The sequence below is a fragment of the Erpetoichthys calabaricus genome, chromosome 8, assembly GCF_900747795.2.
Source record: "Erpetoichthys calabaricus chromosome 8, fErpCal1.3, whole genome shotgun sequence".
Classification (NCBI taxonomy): Eukaryota; Metazoa; Chordata; class Cladistia; order Polypteriformes; family Polypteridae; genus Erpetoichthys; species Erpetoichthys calabaricus.
In genome coordinates, this window is record NC_041401.2 from 150495864 (window position 1) to 150519593 (window position 23730).

Consider the following 23730-nt stretch of genomic DNA (forward strand, 5'->3'; position numbering starts at 1 on the left):
CCAGCATGTCTTTGGACTGTGGGAGGAAACCGGAGCGCCCGGAGGAAACCCACGCAGACACGGGGAGAACATGCAAACTCCACGCAGGGAGGACCCGGGAAGCGAACCCAGGTCCCCAGGTCTCACAACAGCGAGGCAGCAGCACTACCCACTGCGCCACCGTGCCGCCCTAAATGTCTCATATGCAAACTTTTATTATTATTTTTTCAGAACCGCTACTTCATAAATGACTGTGGTGAAAATACACTGCAGTCTTAATAATGCACTCGACAAAGTGCTATAGTGTAAGATATTGACACTAGTAGACTATCGTCGGAGATGTATTTTATGAATATACACTCTTGTCTCTTACAGTCACTTTATCTTGGCCGTCCACCTTTAGAAATTATCTTACACGTCCACCTTTAGAAATTACACCCACCTTTCTTTTTTACGTATCCAAAAGGCAATTGGCTAAAGTGGCCGATGAATGACAAATAACACCGATTAGCGATTTGTTGAATAAAACGGTGATTGACCGCGAGGTTTAAATTTGCGATTGGCTGATCAGTGACCGACGTGCGCAAATTTAATATTTGATTGGCTGAAGTCGAAAATGATATTAACTCCCATTTTACTCCGGTCTGCAGCAATATCTACTTGCGGAACGCTCCAAACACCAGTCACGGAACGCCCTCCGATGACAGTTTCGATACGTCATCATTATTTTTTTTGGGATTCGAAGGAATGGTGGACTTTGAATAAATCTTTCTGAAAGCTTTTCGAGGAAAGAAGAAGAAGAAAGAGTTTGAGTTGGAAATCAAGATGGCAGTGAGTTTGTTGCCAGTTTTACTAATATTAGATAATATTATACTTTACTGCTAGGGTACGAATTATACTACAGTGTAATAAAGATGTTGAATCAACTTTCAGGTTCCGTGCAGTACTAAGCCCTCTAAGAAAGTATTAACAGTTAAACAACAAACAGGTCGGTTGGTGTAGCTAATTGTTACAGGGCTGTTCGGCATACTCGATTCTGAATAGTAAATCGACGGATTCAGCAGTCGATAATTTTTTATAACAATTGTTATATGTAATTGACCGTTGTTGAGTATAATTAACCATAGTTAAGTGTAACGGATTGTAATCAAATATAAGTGACCGTGATTAAGTACTTATGCAAGAATATCATTCACTATTTGTCCTGTATATCACGTATATGCTAGAGAAAAGCCAAGCAAAATGACACCTTTTATTGGCTAACTAGAAAGATTACAATATGCAAGCTTTCGAGGCAACTCAGGCCCCTTCTTCAGGCAAGATGTAATCAAGATTACATCTTGCCTGAAGAAGGGGCCTGAGTTGCCTCGAAAGCTTGCATATTGTAATCTTTCTAGTTAGCCAATAAAAGGTGTCATTGATTACATCTTGCCTGAAGAAGGGGCCTGAGTTGCCTCGAAAGCTTGCATATTGTAATCTTTCTAGTTAGCCAATAAAAGGTGTCATTGATTACATCTTGCCTGAAGAAGGGGCCTGAGTTGCCTCGAAAGCTTGCATATTGTAATCTTTCTAGTTAGCCAATAAAAGGTGTCATTGATTACATCTTGCCTGAAGAAGGGGCCTGAGTTGCCTCGAAAGCTTGCATATTGTAATCTTTCTAGTTAGCCAATAAAAGGTGTCATTTTGCTTGGCTTTTCTCTACATTCATAATGGCTAACACGGTACAACACCCTAGTACTACGTATATGCTAGTTAATCGGAAGCAAAACCTATCAGTAACCTGGTATTCTAGATATCAAAATATATTTCAGAAAGACAATACAGAAAGATTGAGCCAATATAAGGTAATGTTCCACAGAAAGTTTCTTGTTTGCATAAGTTTCTAAGACAAACACAGTTAATAGTGGATATACTGGTTTTTCAATTATAGTAATGTTGCTAGTCAGAACTTTGAATATGTTTCGGTCACTTTAGATGATCTTTTTCATAGTTCTGTATATATATTTACAGTACATAACTGAAAATTTTAATAAGTAGCTACAAACAAAGGGCAAGTGTGAATGCAATATTCAATTACCTCCAGTTCAAGAAAGTTCAAATTAGATTGTAGACAATAATGGGGAAAAGAACAGCCAGGATAGAATCATGTTGTTATTATTATTTTATAAAGTTCTTTCAATGATAGTACAGTTTGTTTGAACTGTTAAAACAATATTAAATGTTTCATGCCCACCTCTCCTGCATTCTTCAAAAATACTGCTTTTGAAGTTTTTTTCAATTGAAATAAAGAGAAATGTTCTCGTGCATGTTTGTCAGTTTTAAGAACTTTATATCTATTTTATATTCTCCAGAGACACAGAAGTATATTGAAGACCACAGAGGAACCTACAGTTGTGTTTGGTGCCCAGGAGTATGCTTGTCTGTTTTGCTATAAAAGAACAGATTATGCAGACATCATCAGCCACTTACAGAGCCACAAAAGGACAGTAGTTGTTCATGGAGGTATGCGAAGCTCTTTAGAATATATCTTGTAACTTGTAAAATTTGATTAATTGACACTTTTAATACAATTTAATGCAGCTAGATATTCACCTTAACAACATGATTTTATTTGACAAAATAGTATACTGTGTACTTTTTCAACTTTTGAAAAGCTAGCTTTGAATAATTTTAGATTAATTAATTCATGACTGTGTATTAACAATTTTGTCTTTTAAAATATTTAGTAGAATATGACAAAGGTCATAGTACAAATACTTTAATTTTTCAGAATGTAAGTGTGGAATTACATTACCTACAATTGACAAGCAACATATAGTATCCATCCATCCATCCATTTTCCAACCTGCTGAATCCAAACACAGGGTCACGGGGGTCTGCCGGAGCCAATCCCAGCCAACACAGGGCACAAGGCAGGAACCAATCCTGGGCAGGGTGCCAACCCACCGCAGGACACACACAAACACACCCACACACCAAGCACACACTACGGTCAATTTAGAATCGCCAATCCACCTAACCTGCATGTCTTTGGACTGTGGGAGGAAACCGGAGCGCCTGGAGGAAACCCACGCAGACACGGGGAGAACATGCAAACTCCACACAGAGAGGACCCGGGAAGCGAACCCAGGTCCCCAGGTCTCCCAACTGCGAGGCAGCAGCGCTACCCACTGCGTCACCGTGCCGCCCAACATATAGTATATTTTCATACATTTTTAAAAGCATCATTGACTGAATCTTTAATTAGTTTGTATCTGTTTAAAAGAATAATAGGACAGGATTTATATGTTTTAACTTTATTAAATATAAGGATTATCTGAATTTCTTTTGAACAGTTTTAAATGTTAAGTAAAATAAATCTGAATATTAACCTTTTTTTTTTTCTTTGTACTGTTTCAGGTTTCAAAATATACAAGTGTTCACTGAACTGCCAGGGATCAGGCCACTACCACTGCTGTTATTGCCAGAAAACAGTAGTTCGTAAAGATCAGTTCCTCAGGCACTTGTCAGAGTGTGGCAAAGGTCCCAAAGCGCTCTCTGTGCCCACGGCACCGGTTGCCTCTCAGCCTATGCCCACAGCACCGGTGGACGCCCAGCCTCTGCCCTCCGTGCCCACGGCACCGGTCACTGCCCAGCCACTGCCCTCCGTGCCCATGGCTCCAGTTGCTGCCCAGCCTCTGCCCACTGCATGGGTCACCACCCAGTCTCTGCCCTCCATGCCCACGGCACTGGTCGCCACCCAGTCTCTGCCCTCTGTGCCCACGGCACTGGTCGCCACCCAGTCTCTGCCCTCTCTGCCCACTGCACTGGTCACCACCCAGTCTCTGCCCTCCATGCCCACGGCACCAGTCGCTGCTCAGCCTCTGCCCTCTGAATTCCATAAGGTGGTCCAAGCCAAGATCAGAAAGGTAAAATGTTCTCTTTGTAACCTCAGACTGAACAAAAAGAACCTTCGAGTGCACATGAAGAGAAAACACTCAAGCTGTAAGCAAGGGATTAGTACAGAACATCATCTTAAATCCATGTGTATTGACAAGGCTAGAGGAATATTTGCTGTTGCAAAAGCTTTCCACGGTGAATCCATTCCAGTGCACGTTCAGAAGAAGACCTGGGGTTCTACATATAAAATTCTATGTGAAATGGATGTTTGCCGGCGTAATTCGGATTTTGCACTAAGGAATGGACTAATGGCCTTTGATTGTCAACACAGTCAGTCCCTTTCATATTGTCTCCCAACAGGCAAAACAGATGTGGTCCTAACTGAGGAAGTGCTAAATGACATGGTTAGGGAAAAGTGGATTGGAGAACATAAAAAAGAACAATGCTTGAAAAGGCAACGTGAAGCTACAGAACATGGCATTACCTTAAGCAATGAGGTCACACTGAATGATAAAAGTTCAAAGCAGTTCATATCAGTGTATGAGCCCAAAGTGTCCTATTATAGTAGACTTGCCAGGGTTTCTGCATACTATGACATCAAGTGTAAGTCCTGGCACTGTCCATGTTCCAAACCACGAATGTCATGTTTGCATAAATATATAGCAAAATGGCATCTTTTTCAGACTAATAGGGAATGTTTTAAGAGAGTTAAGAGCACAGAAGACTGAGAAGAATTCAAAATAGGAAATACAAAGGACACCAGCTGGTCAGAATCTGACAGTGTATGAAAAGAAACCCTTTATCCACCAAAGAGAGATGGTCTTGTTAAAATGGTAACATATCTATACCGTAAAAAACGAATTCCAGCAGTCCTACCTACTGAGGTATGTGCTCCACCTGACTTTCATAACCTTCCCAAGCATCTACAGTATACTCAATCAAATTTAACATTCACGCAGAGAGTCCAAGGGACTATACAGATATTTTACTGTCTTGGAAGCACTTTCCAAATATCTGCATTTATGATTTTGCAAGAGGATTAGCCACACATACCAATCTGAGGGTGCCACAGGTTCAGCCTTTCAGTCCAAATGAGGAAAGATTTGCCGAATCAACGCCCCAAAATATTGTGCTTGCCAAAAAGGGAGAATTGAGGATTAACCTTCCATGTCTTTTAAAGAGAGAGGATTCTGATTCTGGTCCTGATGTGCATCCTGTCAGTGGCTCATCTGTGCTTTATGCTCTTTATGATACATTTCACGAGCATAATACCAAGGATGCAAAGGATCTATTATGCAGAATTGAGCTTATGCCTGAGTTGGCTGGATGGCTTAACAGTCAATCTGCAGAACAACTTCTTGCATCTTTGAAAAAAAACAATTACTTCATGAACTTGCTTTCACCTTCTGCTCACATTTTTTGATGAGGTCAATTATACACTTTAGGAATAGTACAAAAACAAAAAAACAATTCAAGAATATCAAAATGTCTTTGGTCGTGACCCCAAAATCGAACTTGATTGTCATGGAAGAGCAAAATTATGTGAGAACAATGGTTATTTAATTTCTGTTTTCACTTCCTGTATCATATTGATGTGGTATTTAGTTTGCAAATTATTTTTCTTAGCCTTGGATATGACAAGTACACAAAAGCTCTTGAAAAGAGGTCATCCTTTTGAAAGCAAGCATGAGGCTACAAGTAGGCAAAGATAAATATGTTCAATTTGCCACATTAACATATTATTATTATTATTATTATTATTTTAATCTGAGCTCCATTTAATCTGTTTTTCTTCCAAACAACAGAAGTCTTAATCAATTATGAAGAATCTAGTGAAATGGACAACAGTGAGTCGGAGGCTATAATGGCAAAAACATTGCTTTGGAATCGGGAGCCTAATCTTGAGCAAAAACAATTGGTATACACAACGTTTCCAAGTTCATTTATAGGGCTCATGGCAGAGCCTCCTTTACTTACTAGAATCTTTGTCTGTGTATATCTTCAGCTTTCATACATTCTTGATTCAAAAGGAATTCCTACTGAAGAAATAGCCAGAATTGATAACACTGTCTTAAAACCCTGTAAAACCCAAATATTAAAAAAAAAAGAGCAATTTTTTTTTCTCCTTCCAGATGTTGTTGTAGGAGGCCTCTGATGCAGAAATGAAAGAGTTTTAAAAAATTTTTTGTTTTAGTTAGTTTTTAGGGATATGTTGTAATATTGCAACATTGGGCCTAGTTGAGAGCAGAACTTCCACATTTTACTCACACTCTCTAAACAAATATAAACACCTAAGGGTTTAATTGGAAGTTTTACTGCTCATGTACCACCATAAGACTATATATTATGAATAACTAGCAAAATACCCGCGCTTCGCAGCGGAGAAGTAGTGTGTTAAAGAGGTTATGTAAACATATATATACATATACATATATACACATATCTACATATACATATATATACATATACACATCCACATATATATATACATATACAAATTTACATATCTACATATATATATATATATATATATGTAGATATCTATACATATTAATAAAAGGCAAAGCCCTCACTAACTCACTGACTGACTCATCACTAATTCTCGAACTTCCCGTGTAGGTGGAAGGCTGAAATTTGGCAGGCTCATTCCTTACAGCTTACTTACAAAAGTTAGGCAGGTTTCATTTTGAAATTCTACGCGTAATGGTCATAACTGGAACATGTTTTTTGTCCATATACTCTAATGGAGGAGACGGAGTCACGTATCGCGTCATCACGCCTCCTATGTAATCACGTGAACTAAAAACAAGGAAGAGATTTACAGCACGAGTCAAATGCGGGAACGAAGGTAAATGACGTTAATTTTTGAATGTCTTTTAATACTGTGTAAGCATACATATTAACACGTGCAATTAAACGTGTGCATTTACGGGGTGATTTCTCAGGCTTAAAAGCTCGCCTTTTACTAAAAAGGTAAATGCAAAACTATTTTCAATCATTCTATGATCTGCTTCTCACAACTGAAGGCACCGTGGCTGATGTTACGTCACTTGCTGGCCAACCATAAACGTTACCTGGTAGATAACCAGCCACTCACTTCACTCCCTTACGGGAATCGAACCTCTGAGGCTTTCTTTTGTTCTTAATTAAAATTTAAAAGCAATACTTCACTGCTGCTAAGCCCCTCTAGCGCTGACGTCCGAGGTTCGATTACCGTAAGCGAGTGCAGTGAGTGTGTACGCCTGATGAGCCAAGAATAAGGGGGAAAGACGTGTCGCGTACTCTTTGCATTATTTGACAGTAAACTATTTTCAACCATTCTATGATCTGTTTCTCACAACGGAAGGCACCGTGGCTGATGTTACCTCACTTGCTGGCAAACAATAAGCGTTACCTGGTAGGTAACCAGCCACTCACTTCACTCCCTTACGGGAATCGGACGTCAGCGCTACAGGCAAAGCCCCTAAAATTGCGCCACGGCGTGTGGTTCGTTTATTTGACAACATGTAGATCGGGGTAATTACATTCACGGCATTCGTAGTCTGATTCACAATCTGATTGTATGGGTGGTTACCTACCAGGTAACGCTTATAGTTGGCCACCAAGTCAGGTCGAAGTGATCACTCGAGTGAAGGCAGCTTCACAAAAAAACAGATCCTTAACAAACTGTTATTAGTATATTTTCCATCAATTTAAAAAGGTTTTGTTTTCTTCTTAATAAAAACTTAAAAGCGGTACTTCGCCGGTGCGAAGCGCGTGGATTTGACCGACTGACACATACAGACATATTCATGAGTGCAGGTACTTCGGAAAGAAAGCACCGTGTAAACCTAAAGTTTAAATTAAGTTCATAGACCTACAAAAAGTTGCCATTCATTTGAGGCAAGATTGCTTTTCTTCTGTACAACTATACGTTGCATTCTCAACAGTGTGCTTGCACGGCTTCGGATATAGATATATATATATATATATATATGTATGTATGTCTATATATAAACATGTAAGCTTATAAGTACTGCCTTACTTCTCTTTAAGAAAGGAAGATGTAATGATACTTGATTTAAACGATTCCATGTCTTCCTGGGTTTGCGTAGCTTATTGTCAATATCTTTACACCTTTTTTTAAGACTTATTGACTGAAACGGGCTTTCACGAAAAAAGTTAGGGCTTTGCTACAGGATCCACCCTCCACAAGTTAAGCAAGTAAAAATAAAATATATATTTCTGTTTTATTTAAACCTTTTAAGTTCGTATGCATAGCCCCATTTGGCTGTTTAATTTTTTTTTTTCTTTCTTCAGTAATATTTAATCTCCTTAAAGAAAAACAACATATCCATTTTACTTTTTTTGTATCTCTTTAGTAATATTTTAGTGTAAAAGGATAACCAGTATTTAAACCTTTTATGTTACTTTATAAATTTATTTTACACAATGTTGAAAACTTAATAAGAAAGCTACATATTTTGGCAGCTGCTGCTTTAATTTTCAATGAAATGAAAAAAGCTCTCCAAGAGAAAACGTCAATGAAGAAGAAACAGTTTGCACTATCTAAAAAGTAGAAACCCTCATTTATAAAGGTTTGCTGCAGATGACTTAACTGAAAATAAATTAATAGTTCCTATGTGTATAATACATATTTATCTATTTTACTTATGCCTTTATTCCAGCAACTTGCAACATCTGATGTACAATTTGTTACATTACTTTTGTTTTTTGCAGCACAGGCAGGTGAAGTGACTTCCTCAGGGTCACACAGTGGTGTCAGTACCAGGATTTGAACTGACAAGCTCCGGGTTTACTGAAATATTACTGAAGAAAGAAAAAAAAATGAAAACGGGCAAATAGGGCTATGCATACAAATGTCCATCCATCCATTATCCAACCCGCTATTTCCTAAATACAGGAGCCAATAAGTAGATATGTATATATACAGAGTATATATATATATATATATGAATGTGTGTGTGTGTGTGTGAATGTATGTATGTATATATGTATGTCTATATTTATATCTATATATATATATATATATATCTATATATATATATATATATGTAGATATGTAAATTTGTATGTAGATATGTAAATCTGTATATGTATGTATATGTGGATGTGTATATGTATATATGTGTATATGTAGATATGTATATATATATGTATATATGTTTATGTATATATATAGTTACATAACCTCTTTAACACACTACTTCTCCGCTGCAAAGCGCGGGTATTTTGCTATGTGTATATATATATATGTGGATGTGTATATGTATATATATATATATATGTAGATATGTGTATATGTAGATATGTGTATATATATGTATATATGTATATATATGTGTGTGTGTGTGTGTATATTATATATATAAAAGACAGCAACACTCATAACAATGACAACACAATTACATTGACAATCATGTTATGTTATTTTTAAAATGTTTCCTTTTCTTTTTCATAACCTCTTTAACACACTACTTCTCTGCTGCGAAGCGTGGGTATTTTACTAGTATATACATATAAATATAGACATACATATATACATACATACATACATTCACATATATATATATATATATACATATCTACTTATTGGCTCCTGTATTTAGGATATAGCGGGTTGGATAATGGATGGATGGACATTTGTATGCATAGCCCTATTTGCCCATTTTCGTTTTTTTTCTTTCTTCAGTAATATTTCAGCAAACCCGGAGCTTGTCAGTTCAAATCCTGGTACTGACACCACTGTGTGACCCTGAGGAAGTCACTTCACCTGCCTGTGCTGCAAAAAACAAAAGTAATGGAACAAATTGTACCTCAGATGTTGCAAGTTGCTGGAATAAAGGCATAAGTAAAATAGATAAATATGTATTATACACATAGGAACTATTAATTTATTTTCAGTTAAGTCATCTGCAGCAAACCTTTATAAATGAGGGTTTCTCCTTTTTAGATAGTGCAAACTGTTTCTTCTTCATTGACGTTTTCTCTTGGAGAGCTTTTTTCATTTCATTGAAAATTAAAGCAGCAGCTGCCAAAATATGTAGCTTTCTTATTAATTTTTCAACATTGTGTAAAATAAATTTATAAAGTAACATAAAAGGTTTAAATACTGGTTATCCTTTTACACTAAAATATTACTAAAGAGATACAAAAAAAGTAAAATGCATATGTTCATTTTCTTTAAGGAGATTAAATATTATTGAAAAAGGAAAAAAAAAAAACTAAAACAGCCAAATGGAGCTATGTATACAAATTTAAAAGGTTTAATTAAAAGAGAAATATACACTTTTATTTTTACTTCCTTAACTTGTGGAGGGTGTATTCTGTAGCAAAGCCCTAACTTTTTTCGTGAAAGCCCGTTTCAGTCAATAAGTCTTAAAAATAGGTGTAAAGATATTGACAATAAGCTACGCAAACCCACCAAGACATGGAATCGTTTAAATCAAGTATCATTACATCTTCCTTTCTTAAAGAGAAGTAAGGCAGTACTTATAAGCTTATATATATATATATATATATATATATATATATAGACATACATACATATATATATAGACATACATACATTTATATAGACATACATATAGACATACATACATATATATATATTGTTAAATCATAAAAATGATGTCATTGAACAAAATGTATGTGTGTAAGTACAGAAAATAGGACAGAATGATCAAACTTGTTTGTGTTTTGCGTACGTGATAAAAAGCATATATACTTTCTGTAATTTTCCTTTCAATGGACAAGAAAATATACCTTTAGGGTAAAGACTTTACCAATTGGAATAATACAAAATGAGTCAAGACGCTATTTTTATTGCTTACGTGGTCAACGATCAGGAGACTAGAAAAGCTATAAAAGAACAAGGATATCTGCGCTCGAGGCAGATGAAGTTCGGTGTCCTAGGACTGTATTTCTCTGTCATTTTACCCTTGTCTGGTATGTATCAATAAAAGGTTTTTACTAATTTTAATTTTTCTCTGTCTTCAGTCACAAAAAGTGTCCACAGTTTTTTGGCGCCCGGACGTGGGGCAAGAGACGGCCGGTCGACTCCTCCGGCGAGACCATTTCAGTGATCCGTCTTACCAGCGGACTGCCGTCAACTTGAGCTCCGGCAGCAGAGCATGCAGCTCCGGCAAAAGTTAGGACTGCCCTGTCCTGAAAGAGTTCTTGCGTGAGGAGCCCCTGGTCTCCTCTTTGCTACATCCACGGTGACTGAACGGATTTCCAGACAGAGCTTGCACACTTCCAGGCTGGGGTAAGCACCGGGGAATTTCCGAACATTTTTTTTATTTTTTTTTTTCTAAATTACGGGAGGGCGAGTTTCCTGTTGACCGTCTAGTCATATTCATATCTCAACGGGTTGCTTAAGGTGATGGAGACTTGACCCAAGCAGTTTGACGCATACGAAAGGTCTGACGAAAGGATACTGGCCTCACCCATATCCTAGACTCGGCTGGACGTATTGATGTAGTATTCTGCTGAACCGAATCGGACACGAAGTCACCTGAGCTGGAATCCGGGGATGTGAGCGGACAGGCTAACGGGACGAGTAACAGGGTGGTATATATATATATGGAAACATAAACAGAAAAAGAGCACAGATTGCAGGTTTGCTGTTAGGACGGAATAAATAAATCTACATACTAATAGGAATACCGTGTTCTCCTGGGAACTGGGACAGGACCGATAGCTGGGTGTCTCCCCTTGGGACTAAAGAAGGGAACAGTAAGGGAACAGTGAGTGGCACACTTAATACCTCGCTGATTCATACGTACAAGGGATTAGACGAATCAGTATATAGTTGGAAAATTAAATACAGGACTCAGGAAGAGCAAGGGGACATAATGGGAACTTATAACAGTAAGCCTGTTAATCGCCGTACAGGGGGATCAAAATCATTAATGCTGGAAGAATTATTTTCGGAGGATCAACAGACGCCCCGTAAAAATGGGTCTCCTAGGAAATTTGTAGAAAAGAAGACAGGTTTAGATTTCAAGAAGGCATGTAGGAAATGGAATAGACAGAGTGGTGGGCGTTGGCCGATAGAGGGGACAGGAGATGCAAGTGAAATACAGGAAGCTAGGAAAATCCTGTGTAGGAATAAGCAGGGTTGTTATAATAGTGGACCGTATCAAATGGATATGTTCGATAGATGGGAATTAGTAATAAAAGACAGAAATTTAGAAGCAGTACAGAAACAGAATGAATTGTTGCGGGCAAATGAGGGAAAGGCTAAAAAGGAGAAAGAGGAATTACTAATTACATTACAGAAAGTTCAGACAGGCACGGAACCACAGGCAGACGGGAGGAAAAGGAAGAATAATCCAAATAAAGACCCCCTTTATCCTACTATTTGTTCCTCTCCTCAGTACCAACCTCAGGCACCTCCATTATCCCCTCCTCTATCCCCCATTCCGACTGCCCCCCCCTGCACTACAACTGGCAGAAGTTTCCCCCGATGGTCCCCCAGGCACAGATCACTATGACCCCTCTACCCATCGTGATGACCCACCCCGTACTGGACAAACCCCCGTCTCCCAACGCACTCGAAGTCAAACCTCCACTCACAAACCAGCTCCAACTTTTTTCCCTCCAACCTCTTCTGATCCTTCACCTTTACTTACTTGCCCTTTAATAGAAGTTCCCAATCCCCATTATAACCCTGCCCATCCAGCCGGACCCCAAAATCCCACAACAGTTATGATAAATCGGAACTGGGACATCCAAGAACTAAAGGATGTCGTGAATGCACTTCCAGATCCAAAGGAAGTAGGAGGACTAAAATTTGTTGAACAACTTGATCAGTTAGATAGCATGTATAAGCCTAACGCTGCTGAATGGACCCAGATACTTCGTCGAAAGCTTGGGACCACATGGGCCACTGTTTGCAAGGGTGTCCGCAATGACGTTCCATGGGTATGGAACCCAGCTTTAACTCGAGGACAGGGGATTGGTGGAGAAGGCGAATTTAACCCACAATGGGAGGCGTTGAGACAAAATATTGCAGATAAATATAAAAAAGGAACGGACTGGTCCCTTATTTCTGCTGCAAAACAAAAGAGAGACGAGACGGTTGATGAATGGGCACATAGGATTCAAGACCTTATGGCTAATCACTCGGGCTTGGAAAATGTTGATGACCGCACCCGAGCTGCAGTTCCACCTTTTGTTTCCGGTTTGCGCCTTAATATACAAAACAAGGTCCGCACTTCCTGTATTGGGTGGGAAAGTGCCGCGTTTGATGAAGTCAAACGACATGCTGAACATGCCGAAAAACAAACTAAGCAGAAGGAATCGGACTCTCATGCCAAATTATTGGCAGCACAGATGAACTATTATACCAGGAATACTCCTGACCGAGGCCGAGGATATGGCCTTAGAGGACGGGGACGAGGACGAGGAAGAGGACGAGGTGGTTTTGGAGCTCCTCCTGCTGACCACAATAAGAATCCTTTTATTCCCTCTCCCTTTAATCCCAATGTTAATTCCTACTCTTGCTACGCCTGTGGTGAAACTGGACATTTTCATCGGGAGTGCCCTCACAGACAGCAACAGCCCCCGCCTCCCCCTATTCCACCTGTTTTTTCTGACACCCCCTGACCAACAATACTGGCCATAGGAAAACGCAGGGACCTCCAGCCACTCTTTTCAACTACCTTTGCTCACCCATAATTCAGAGACTGATCCTTTACTGACATTGTTCGTTGATGGCACTGAGACTATTTTCTTAATCGACACTGGTGCCACTCGATCTACCCTCTCGCTGGCAAAGGTCCCTGCCTCGAACGAGACTGTTACTGTGCTTACTGCTTCTGGACAACCTCACCTTCTCCAAGTATCAAAACCTCTTCAAGTCCAGTCACGTCCTGGCGGACATACCTTACTGCATCGTTTTCTTTTAAATCAGCTCTGTCCAGTTAACCTTTTAGGAAGAGATCTCATGACAAAACTTTCTCTTTCTATTTCTATGACTGACAAAGGTTTTTTCTGTTCTACCCCCAAGTTGTTGTGTCAAATTGCCCCTTACCCCAAACCCTGTTTTGCAGCTTGGACTTTAAATATTTCCCCACACACCATTCTCCTCAAAGCCCTACACTCTTTTTCCCCCTGTCTCTTTCCCAATTTACAGGCCCCTGACATTTTACACTGTACTGCCCAATACTTCCCTATAGAAGTAGACACCCCCTGGCTAGAATCTTTCCTTACTTCTGGTACTCGCCCCGAAACCTTTCACATCTCCTGTGTTTTTATTTCATCCACAAAGGCAGCTGCTTCTGTTCATCTTACATGCTCACAACATATATTTTATCTTGGCGGCTCAGTGCCTCATATTTCCTTAGCTAAATCACGCACTGTTAAATGGGAGGAAATAGGACCATGGGTAGAACAATGCCTTAAAAGAACAGACTGGTTACAAGTTACTCCAGGTATTTTTGATTCTCCTGACCGTTTAATAACTAAAGTGGTGCTTCAAACTGATTTTTTAGTGCATCGCGCTTTGTGCCGTCCTTCCTCTTTTGCTTGTTCATTGCAAACCACTTTCCCTTCTTGGCTCTCTATGCTCTCTGATTCACTATGGTCCCAGGGAAAGAATGATTATGGAAGGATAGCCCATTGTGAGCCTCTGGTGATCCACCCGAAATCCTCCTTCCGCCCGCACCGTGCCCAATATCCTCTGTCTCCTGAAGCAGAGGCTGGCATCTCCGCTGTACATTCCGATCTCGTCAAACGCGGTGCCATTATTCCAATTGAATACTCTCCAGTCAATTCCCCCATTCTACCTGTAAAAAAGGCTGACGGTTCATGGCGTTTCGTACAAGACTTGCGACAAGTAAATTCTGCCATCTTCCCTAGGGCCCCTATCGTCCCTAATCCTTCCACTATCCTCTCTACTATCCCTCCTTCCGCTCGGTACTTCTCCGTTATTGACCTAGCTAATGCTTTCTTTTCTATCCCTGTACACCCTGATTCTCAATTTTGGTTTGCTTTTACTTTCCAAAACCGCTGTTGGACATGGACCGTCATGCCTCAGGGATACACTGAAGCCCCTTGTGTATATGGACAAGCTCTTGCCCAAAATTTAGAAGGCTTTTGGCCGGACAGAGGTAGTACATTGATACAGTATGTAGATGACATAATGCTATGTAGCGCTACGGAAGAAGATTGTGCAAAAGATACCCAGAAATTGTTGCTGTTTTTGGGGGACAATGGCCATAAAGTTTCTAAAGTTAAGCTGCAGCTAATCAAAACAACTGTAAAATATCTAGGTCATGACATTACGTGTGGAACAAGAGCTCTCTCTAGCGATCGCATTACAGCCATCCAAAATCTTCCTAGACCGGTCACAAAACAACAGGTTATGTCTGTTTTAGGCATTCTGGGCTACTGCAGACAGTGGGTTCTAAATTTTACTGAAAGAGCACAGCCGTTGCAACAATTGGCTAATACTCCTGGCACCCCCGTTTCTGGCCAGGTCCAGTGGAATGAACAGGCTGAGAAGGCTCTCTGTGACTTAAAAAACTGCTCTTCTATCTGCGCCCGCGCTTGGTTTGCCTGATCATTCTCGTCCATTCACTTTGTTCGTGGACGAAAAGCAGGGATTTATGAATGCAGTACTGACGCAACAACACGGAGATAAACAGAGACCGGTGGCTTATTTTTCTAAAAAACTGGATCCAGTGGCTGCAGCACTTCCTCCGTGTCTTCGTGCTGTGGCTGCAACAACAGAAGCTGTATTAGCAAGCACGGATGTAGTTCTCATGAGCCCCCTAACAGTTAAAGTGCCTCACGCTGTACATTCTATCCTAGTACAAGCCAAAACTTCACATCTCACTACTGCTAGGGCAATACACTATCAGAATGTACTCTGTACTTTGTCAAATGTTACAATTGAAAGATGCTCCACTTTAAATCGAGCCACTCTTCTCCCAATTAACAACGAAGGAGAACCACATAATTGCCATGATGAAATAGCAAAGGTTGTAAAACCTAGAGTAGATCTACAGGAAACACCTTTAGAAACTGGAGAAATGATTTTTGTGGATGGATGTTCCTTGCGATTGAAAAATGGAGCACCCTCAACCAGTTACGCAGTGGTCCAAGGGGACCGCCTGCTGGAAGCAAATCGAAGTTCATCAAGCTTGAGTGCACAAGCAGCTGAACTCGTAGCACTCACTCGAGTGTGTCAGCTGTCCGAAGGGAAGATCGTAACAATTTATACGGATTCCAGGTATGCTTTTGGAGTCTGCCATGATCATGGAGCACTATGGAAACTAAGGGGATTTAAGACCAGTACTGGCAAACCCATCCAACATCAGAAATTGATCGAATCCCTTTTAGAAGCCATAACCAAACCATCGAAGCTAGCAATTGTTAAATGTCAAGCTCACACAGGAAAACAGGATCCTGTTAGCAAAGGAAATGAATTAGCTGACCACTGTGCTAAAGAGGCTGCATATAATAACACACCAATTTCTTTATTCCAACAGAGAAATGACCAGGACCCTGATAATCAAATTATTTCTTTACAGAGTGCAGCCACGGATATCGAAAGGAGAAAATGGTCCAAAGAAGGGTCCCTCTCTGATGGAGTCTGGACTCATAAACAAACTAACAAACCTTTTCTCCCAAAAGCCTTTTTCCCAGGAATGGCAAAAATCGCCCATGGCCTCGATCACACAGGTAGAGATGCCATGGTTCGAGATGTTGAAAAACATTGGGAAGCTGTAGGTTTCTCTACATATGCAGAGCAATTTTGCAGACGATGTGCAATATGTCAAAAGTTTAATGTGGGAAAAGGTACCCAGGTAAGTCCCGCCATTACCCCTAATCCAATGGGTCCGTTTGAACACCTCCAAATGGATTTCATTGAACCAACCCCGTCTAAAGGGTACCGATATTGCCTTGTGATTGTCGATGTGTTCTCCCGATGGGTAGAGGCTTTCCCTTCAAAACACAACGATGCCAAAACAGTAGCTAAAGCACTAATTAAAGAGATTATTCCAAGATGGGGTATCCCTCAAAAGTTACAAACAGATAATGGCACTCATTTTGTGAACTCCGTGATAAATGAATTAACCACCTGGCTCCAAATTAATGTGCACCATTATTGTAAATACCATCCCCAAAGCGGAGGCATCGTAGAACGATGCAATGGCACTTTAACACTAGAATTACCAGAGCCTACGAAAAAACTCGTATATCCGGCCCACCTTAAATCGCTTCTTAAATCCGTTCACACCTCTCCGCCAGCATCCTTTGTCCTCTAAATGTGCTGATAAAAGACAAGCTGCCAGCAGCCGGCTATTCCATCCCCCCACCGACTTAGAACGTGAGCGAAGTTTTCCGAGCTCACGCCTTGATTGATTATGTGGGAGTGAAGTGGAGTTTTACAGTGGAAATAAGAGATCATTATTCTAAAGTAATCTGTGTAAACACATTGTTAAAACAGAAACTTTGTCATATTTTAGTAATAAATGTTACAAAATGTAGTAGGTATAAACTATAGAATGTGTAAAGCCCGAGTTCCAAAGATCAAATAAACACTTTCACAAAAGCTTCAAAGACAATATAACGGCCACCGTGGCGTAGCGCGTTAAGATTTGCCTCTTAGAGCACAACAGCTCTGCCGCCTCTCAGACCTGAGTTCGATTCCCCGCTAGGGATAAAATGTTGCTTTTTTTTTTTTATTTTTAACCTCAAACGGACATAAAATTTATAAATTGGTATGCACTGTCAGTTAATGAGATCGTTATATTTTCATGTGGGATGCTCCTTTTAAAATATTTTTTTAACAATTGAGACTGCAATTAACAGGAACAACTGTCCTTATAACTGTTATTTTTAAGATCCATAACACACAGACAGAAGAGCACTGCTTAATAGGGAGACAGACAGGTAAGATCGGGTGGAGGGGTGATGTTAGAGCGGGTGAGCTCATTCAGTTGCTACAGGAACAACGCACGTTGATCTTTTTTCTTCTTTCAGTACATGTGCCTTCCCTGTTTATTTATATACCTCTGCCTGTCTGTCTCCCTATTAAGCAGTGCTCTTCTGTCTGTGTGTTATGGATCTTAAAAATAACAGTTATAAGGACAGTTGTTCCTGTTAATTGCAGTCTCAATTGTTAAAAAAATATTTTAAAAGGAGCATCCCACATGAAAATATAACGATCTCATTAACTGACTGCATACCAATTTAGAAATTTTATGTCCGTTTGAGGTTAAAAAGAAAAAAAAAAAAAGCAACATTTTATCCCTAGCGGGGAATCAAACTCAGGTCTAAGAGGCGGCAAAGCTGTTGTGCTCTAAGAGGCAAATCTTAACGCGCTACGCCACGGAGGCTGTTGTATTGTCCTTGAAGCTTTTGTGAAAGTGTTTATTTGATCTTTGGAACTCGGGCTTTACACATTCTATAGTTTATGCCTACTACATTTTGTAACATTTATTACTAAAATATGACAAAGTTTCTGTTTTAACAATGTGTTTACACAGATTACTTTAGAATAATGATCTCTTATTTCCACTGTAAAACTACACTTCACTCCCACATAATCAATCAAGGCGTGAGCTGGGAAACTTCGCTCACTTTCTAAGTCGGTGGGGGGATGGAATAGCCGGCTGCTGGCAGCTTGTCTTTTATCAGCACATTTAGAGGACAAAGGATGCTGGCGGAGAGGTGTGAATGGATTTAAGAAGCGATTTAAGGTGGGCCGGATATACGAGTTTTTTCGTAGGCTCTGGTAATTCTAGTGTTAAAAGCTAACCTCGCAAAAATTTGTGAACAAACTAATTTATCATGGCCGGATGCACTGCCCTTAGCTTTAATGGGACTAAGGGGATGGACACACCGACAACTGGGACTATCGCCGTTTGAGATTCTGACCGGACGTCCCATGTCCATTGGCATGATTGTAGGAAATGTGAATTTGCATACTGTGGACAATGATCTTCTCTCTAGTCTTGCAGGTCTCCGAACCTCGTTGAAGGAAGTCCACCAGCAGGTTAATCAAGCCTGGAGGACCAGCCCACCTTCTAAGGATTTACCAATTCCCTTGGGCACCTGGATCCTGGTTCAAGATACTCGGAGGAAACACTGGCATCAGCCTAGGTGGAGAGGACCATTCCAAATTCTTCTCTCCACACCACATGCCGTGAAAGTTGAAGGACTGCCTGCCTGGATCCACGCATCGCATTGCAAGAAATGGCTATCTTAAAAATACTTTTCTGTTGACTGTTACCCGCACCCTCTCAGGCTACCCAAGGATGGGTGGTGATCTCTATCTAAGTACTTTACTGCCTCTATGGAAAGGGCATATATGCTACATGAGGAGCACATGTCTCGTATAGCTTCTTCCATTTTCTCCTCCCCATCCCCTTTCCCCCCCCCCTTCCCCTTCATCAACCATTTCAATTTAATTCTACTGCCCACATCATTTTGTTCAAAAAGGGAGGAGTGTTAAAACATAAAAATGATGTAATTGAACAAAATGTATGTGTGTAAGTACAGAAAATAGGACAGAATGATCAAACTTGTTTGTGTTTTGCGTACGTGACAAAAAGCATATATACTTTCTGTAATTTTCCTTTCAATGGACAAGAAAATATACCTTTAGGGTAAAGACTTTACCAATTGGAATAATACAAAATGAGTCAGGATGCTATTTTTATTGCTTACGTGGTCAATGATCAGGAGACTAGAAAAGCTATAAAAGAACAAAGATATCTGCGCTCGAGGCAGATGAAGTGCGGTGTCCTAGGACTGTATTTCTCTGTCATTTTACCTTTGTCTGGTATGTATCAATAAAAGGTTTTTACTAATTTTAATTTCTTCTCTGTCTTCAGTCACAAAAAGTGTCCACAATATCTATATCTATATATGCATATCTATATATATCTATATCTCTATATACATCTATATATATATATATATATATATATATATATACTGTTAAGAATGCAACGTATAGTTGTACATGAGAAAAGCAATCTTGCCTCAAATCAATGGCAACCTTTTGTAGGTCTATGAACTTAATTTAAAGTTTAGGTTTACACAGTGCTTTCTTTCCGAAGTACCTGCACTCATGAATATGTCTGTATGCGTCAGTCGCTCAAATCCCCACGCTTCGCACCAGCGAAGTACTGCTTTTAAATTTTTATTAATAAGAAAAGAAAACCTTTTAAAATTGAGGGAAAATATACCAATAACAGTTTGTTAAGGATCTGTTTTTTTGTGAAGCTGCCTTCACACGAGTGATCACTTCGAGCTGACTTGAGAGGTAAAAGACACTCAACAATTAACGTCATTTACCTTCGTTCCCGCGTTTGACTCGTGCTGTAAATCTCTTCCTTGTTTTCACTTCACGTGATTATGTAGGAGGCGTAATACGTGATGACGCGATACGTGACTCCGCCTCCTCCATTAGAGTATATGGACAAAAAACAGGTTCCAGTTATGACCATTATGCGTAGAATTTCGAAATGAAACCTGCCTAACTTTTGTAAGTAAGCTGTAAGGAATGAGCCTGCCAAATTTCAGCCTTCTACCTACACGGGAAGTTGGAGAATTAGTGATGAGTGAGTCAGTCAGTCAGTGAGTCAGTGAGGGCTTTGCCTTTTATTAGTATAGATAATTGAACAACATTTGCATTTTTATCAATTATTATTTATTGATAATCATAATTTAGAAAACAGGATAAAATTGTATTTAGTCAACTTAATGAAAACTGTCTATAACCAATGACTATTCATTTGCAGTGATAATCCCAAAAACAGTTCTTGTCATCTGAAAAGCAGAGACGGACATTGCACTTGCTGCACAGCATGTTGGTATATCCTTTACCACAGTGTCTGCAGCGTCCTCTCTTTGTTTTGATGGGGAAATGTGCAATAATGTCCTTGCGCACATACGGTGGAGGATGCACATATGACCTCTCGGCTGAGATCCTATTTGCTCCTTGATGTTTCTGGGCTCTTATTGCCTGACGATGGTCACCCTCTCTTTAGTCTGTTGGCAGCAGCATTCATCAATATAAGAGAAGATGTGAGTTGCGCCTGAAACTGTCTCCTGTTCAAAATCTCCTTCTTAGGAATGCTGAGAGCTTTGCAGTCCCGCTTGTAGAGGAGCCAGGCGTTGATCACAGCAAGGATAATGGTATGCCAGAAGATGTATATATACCAGCGGCGTGGTTTTATAGGGAACTTATATTTGGCTGCAAATGAGTCCAACAAATCCACACCTCCCATGTATTTATTGTAGATACCCACAATGTAAGGCCTTTCAACTTCAATGTAGGTTCTGGTGGCTTTGTCCCAACGTTGAATTTTTTGCACAGGCTCTGGGCCAGCAAAGGTTGACACAAGTGTAACCGCCCTGTTGTCATACCATTTGACAGCACAGATGTTGTCGTTCCCTTTCACTCTGGCATCAAAGCTTCCTCTCCCCTTTTTCTTCAAGCTCTTCTCATCTTCAAGGTTACAGTTGGGTAGGCGTACTTGCCTGGCTGTTCCCACATAATGAATTCCACAATCAAGGAGCTTAGCTACCAATGGGACAGAGGTGAAGTAGTTGTCTGCGAAGATCTTGCAGTTCTGACCTTTTGGGAGTGTGGAGGCAAGCGTCATCACAACATCACCTGACAATCCAAGTTCAGATTTGGCTTGTATCCCATCAACACTGCCTTGGTACACATCGAAGTCACAGAGCATGCCAGAGATGCCAGTTCTTACCCACAGTTTGAACCCCCTATGGGTGGGGCTTGCCTCGCATATATTGCTTGATGCAGCTGAATTTCCCCTTGAAAGGAATCATCATCTCATCCACAGAGTTGTGCTCTTCTGGTACCACCTGCAGGCATTTCTCTCTGAATGAATCAAGCCATGGTGTGAGTTTCCAGAGTTTATCTTTCTTTCCTGTCTCCGACACTGTCAAGTTGTTTGTGAAATGTAATGATGTCAACAGGTCAGCAGGTCAAAACTCCAAATTATAACAAAGAAATTACATGCAGAACTTTCGAATCACCATAGACATTGCATATCTATTATTCTATTCTAGTTTTTTTTATTTCCATATGTGAATATGAAGTGTAAAATCCCCATGCAATATGTAAGGTGCATTTGCTACTTTGACTACCAACCTCACCCAATGTTGTAGAATTACAACATGGACATAATAAGCTCAAAATCTAATTTGATGAAAATATTCCACAGTAACTTAGTATCTACATGCTCCTAGACATTGTAATAAACACACAAAAAATATTTCAGGCATTTTACTTACTTGAATCTTGTTATATCCAGTCCAGTAAAACAAGGGGATGAGTTTCAAGGAGCGATTGCAGGTTGAATGAGATCATGACCAAATGGCCAGGCACATATACATATTTACTATCCAATAGCATTGCAAGGCTAAACAGTATGACTCAATGACTGTGTAAATGTGGTCATTTAAAAAAAAAAAAAACATTTACAGGTATATTTTCAGGAGAGCTAAAGGTAATGTAGTAATTTTACAACAGTGGGCCTTGCAGTGTTTTAAACAGAGCTGACTTCCTACCTCTTGGCCTGTCTACAGAATTGGAAGCAACTGTGAGTACAGCATAAGCTGCACTAAGTATCTTGTGATGTGAATGTAAAATCAATTGCAGTTAATTCTGCTTGTAGATTATGGTTGTTAAAATCATCAGTGTCTTTAATTATACTGTTTTTTTGGGGTTTTTTTGTTAAACATAGATTGGAAACTTGTCTGAAGATCATTGGCCAGATTGTACAGCAATGTGTATGTAAATAAATTTTGGTGTCATTCAGTTCCATATTGTACTGATTAAGTGTGTTTCTAAGGTGAGCTGCTCTTAATTGTTTGTTGTTTAGGGAAAAGATGCTTATGTTGCAAATGCTTATGTGGTGCCTAATTGGATCCCTCCTCTTTCACAAGACCCTTTCCTGACTTTTCCAGAAAGTACATTGAATAATGTTCTATAAAATGTAACTCCTGCTTGTTACTGTTAATTTTGTTTATAGATTTGTCAACAGTTCTTTTGGAGGCTTATTGTTGTCTTCTAGAGTGATTCTAAAATTAAACAGAATATTATATATCTTCTTAGAATGACATAGTATCGAAAGATGTTATCTTCCTCCCCTCATGGCATCCAGGTCACTGGGCTTTGTGTTTAAGTAGATTTGCTTTTCCAAAGAGTTCATTGTTATAATCAGAAATGTGTCCATCATTTACTCACCTTGCCTTTGTACAAATGTTAAGATCTGTAACTCCTGAAGAATGAATTAATGAAACTTATGCATTTCTAAATAATCTATAATTTATTGAAATGTATGCATTGCCAGTTGGGTCAACATGTGTACTGTATATACAATGTAGGATTCTGAATTCTTCAAAAACATTAGGTATGTTGTATTTTTCAGGTTATGTATCCAAAAAACAAAATTATTCACTTTCTTGACTCCAGTGATCATCATGGCTTTGGAGACGGCCGCTATATTGAATTGTTCAGGTTTTAAAACTTAAAAAAAAAAAAGAGAGACTTCCGTATTTGTTCATGCCGAGGTATCATTGGGATTTAAGTAACATGTAATTAATGATATTGAAAATTAAATATTATCTAGTAACACAATTCAATAAAACACTCGCATAAAGCCACTGTGCATGAGTAAATATGGTGTCTTGCAGTTCAAATTCTTTGTTCTTAATCTTTGTTCAACTGTTCGGTTCCAGCGTTCAAAAGTTTTAATGTTCTTTTTTTTTTAATCTTTGTTCATATGTTCAGTTCACTCAGTTTGAACCTCAGCCAATATCTCCCAAAATCAGCACTTCAGCATGACTGTTCCTTATTTACTCTGTTATTTCTGT

General features: G+C 39.4%; 1 protein-coding gene across 1 annotated transcript; it reads left to right on the plus strand.

The window, feature by feature from the left end:
- The first annotated feature begins 744 nt into the window (after positions 1-744).
- On the plus strand, positions 745-22578 carry LOC114656169 (uncharacterized). Its single transcript, XM_051930536.1, has 7 exons — positions 745-810; positions 2331-2481; positions 3379-5400; positions 5485-5556; positions 5664-5776; positions 5864-5939; positions 22411-22578. The coding sequence occupies exons 1-3, from the start codon at positions 805-807 to the stop codon at positions 4584-4586; spliced, it is 1365 nt and encodes a 454-aa protein (XP_051786496.1). The 5' UTR covers positions 745-804; the 3' UTR covers positions 4587-5400; positions 5485-5556; positions 5664-5776; positions 5864-5939; positions 22411-22578.
- The last annotated feature ends 1152 nt before the right edge of the window (positions 22579-23730 follow it).

Bases quoted from the DNA above. Each gene is read 5' to 3' on its own strand.
- LOC114656169 (XM_051930536.1), top strand. The intron at 2,482-3,378 runs GTATGCGAAGCT...GTACTGTTTCAG, and splicing joins GACAGTAGTTGTTCATGGAG to GTTTCAAAATATACAAGTGT.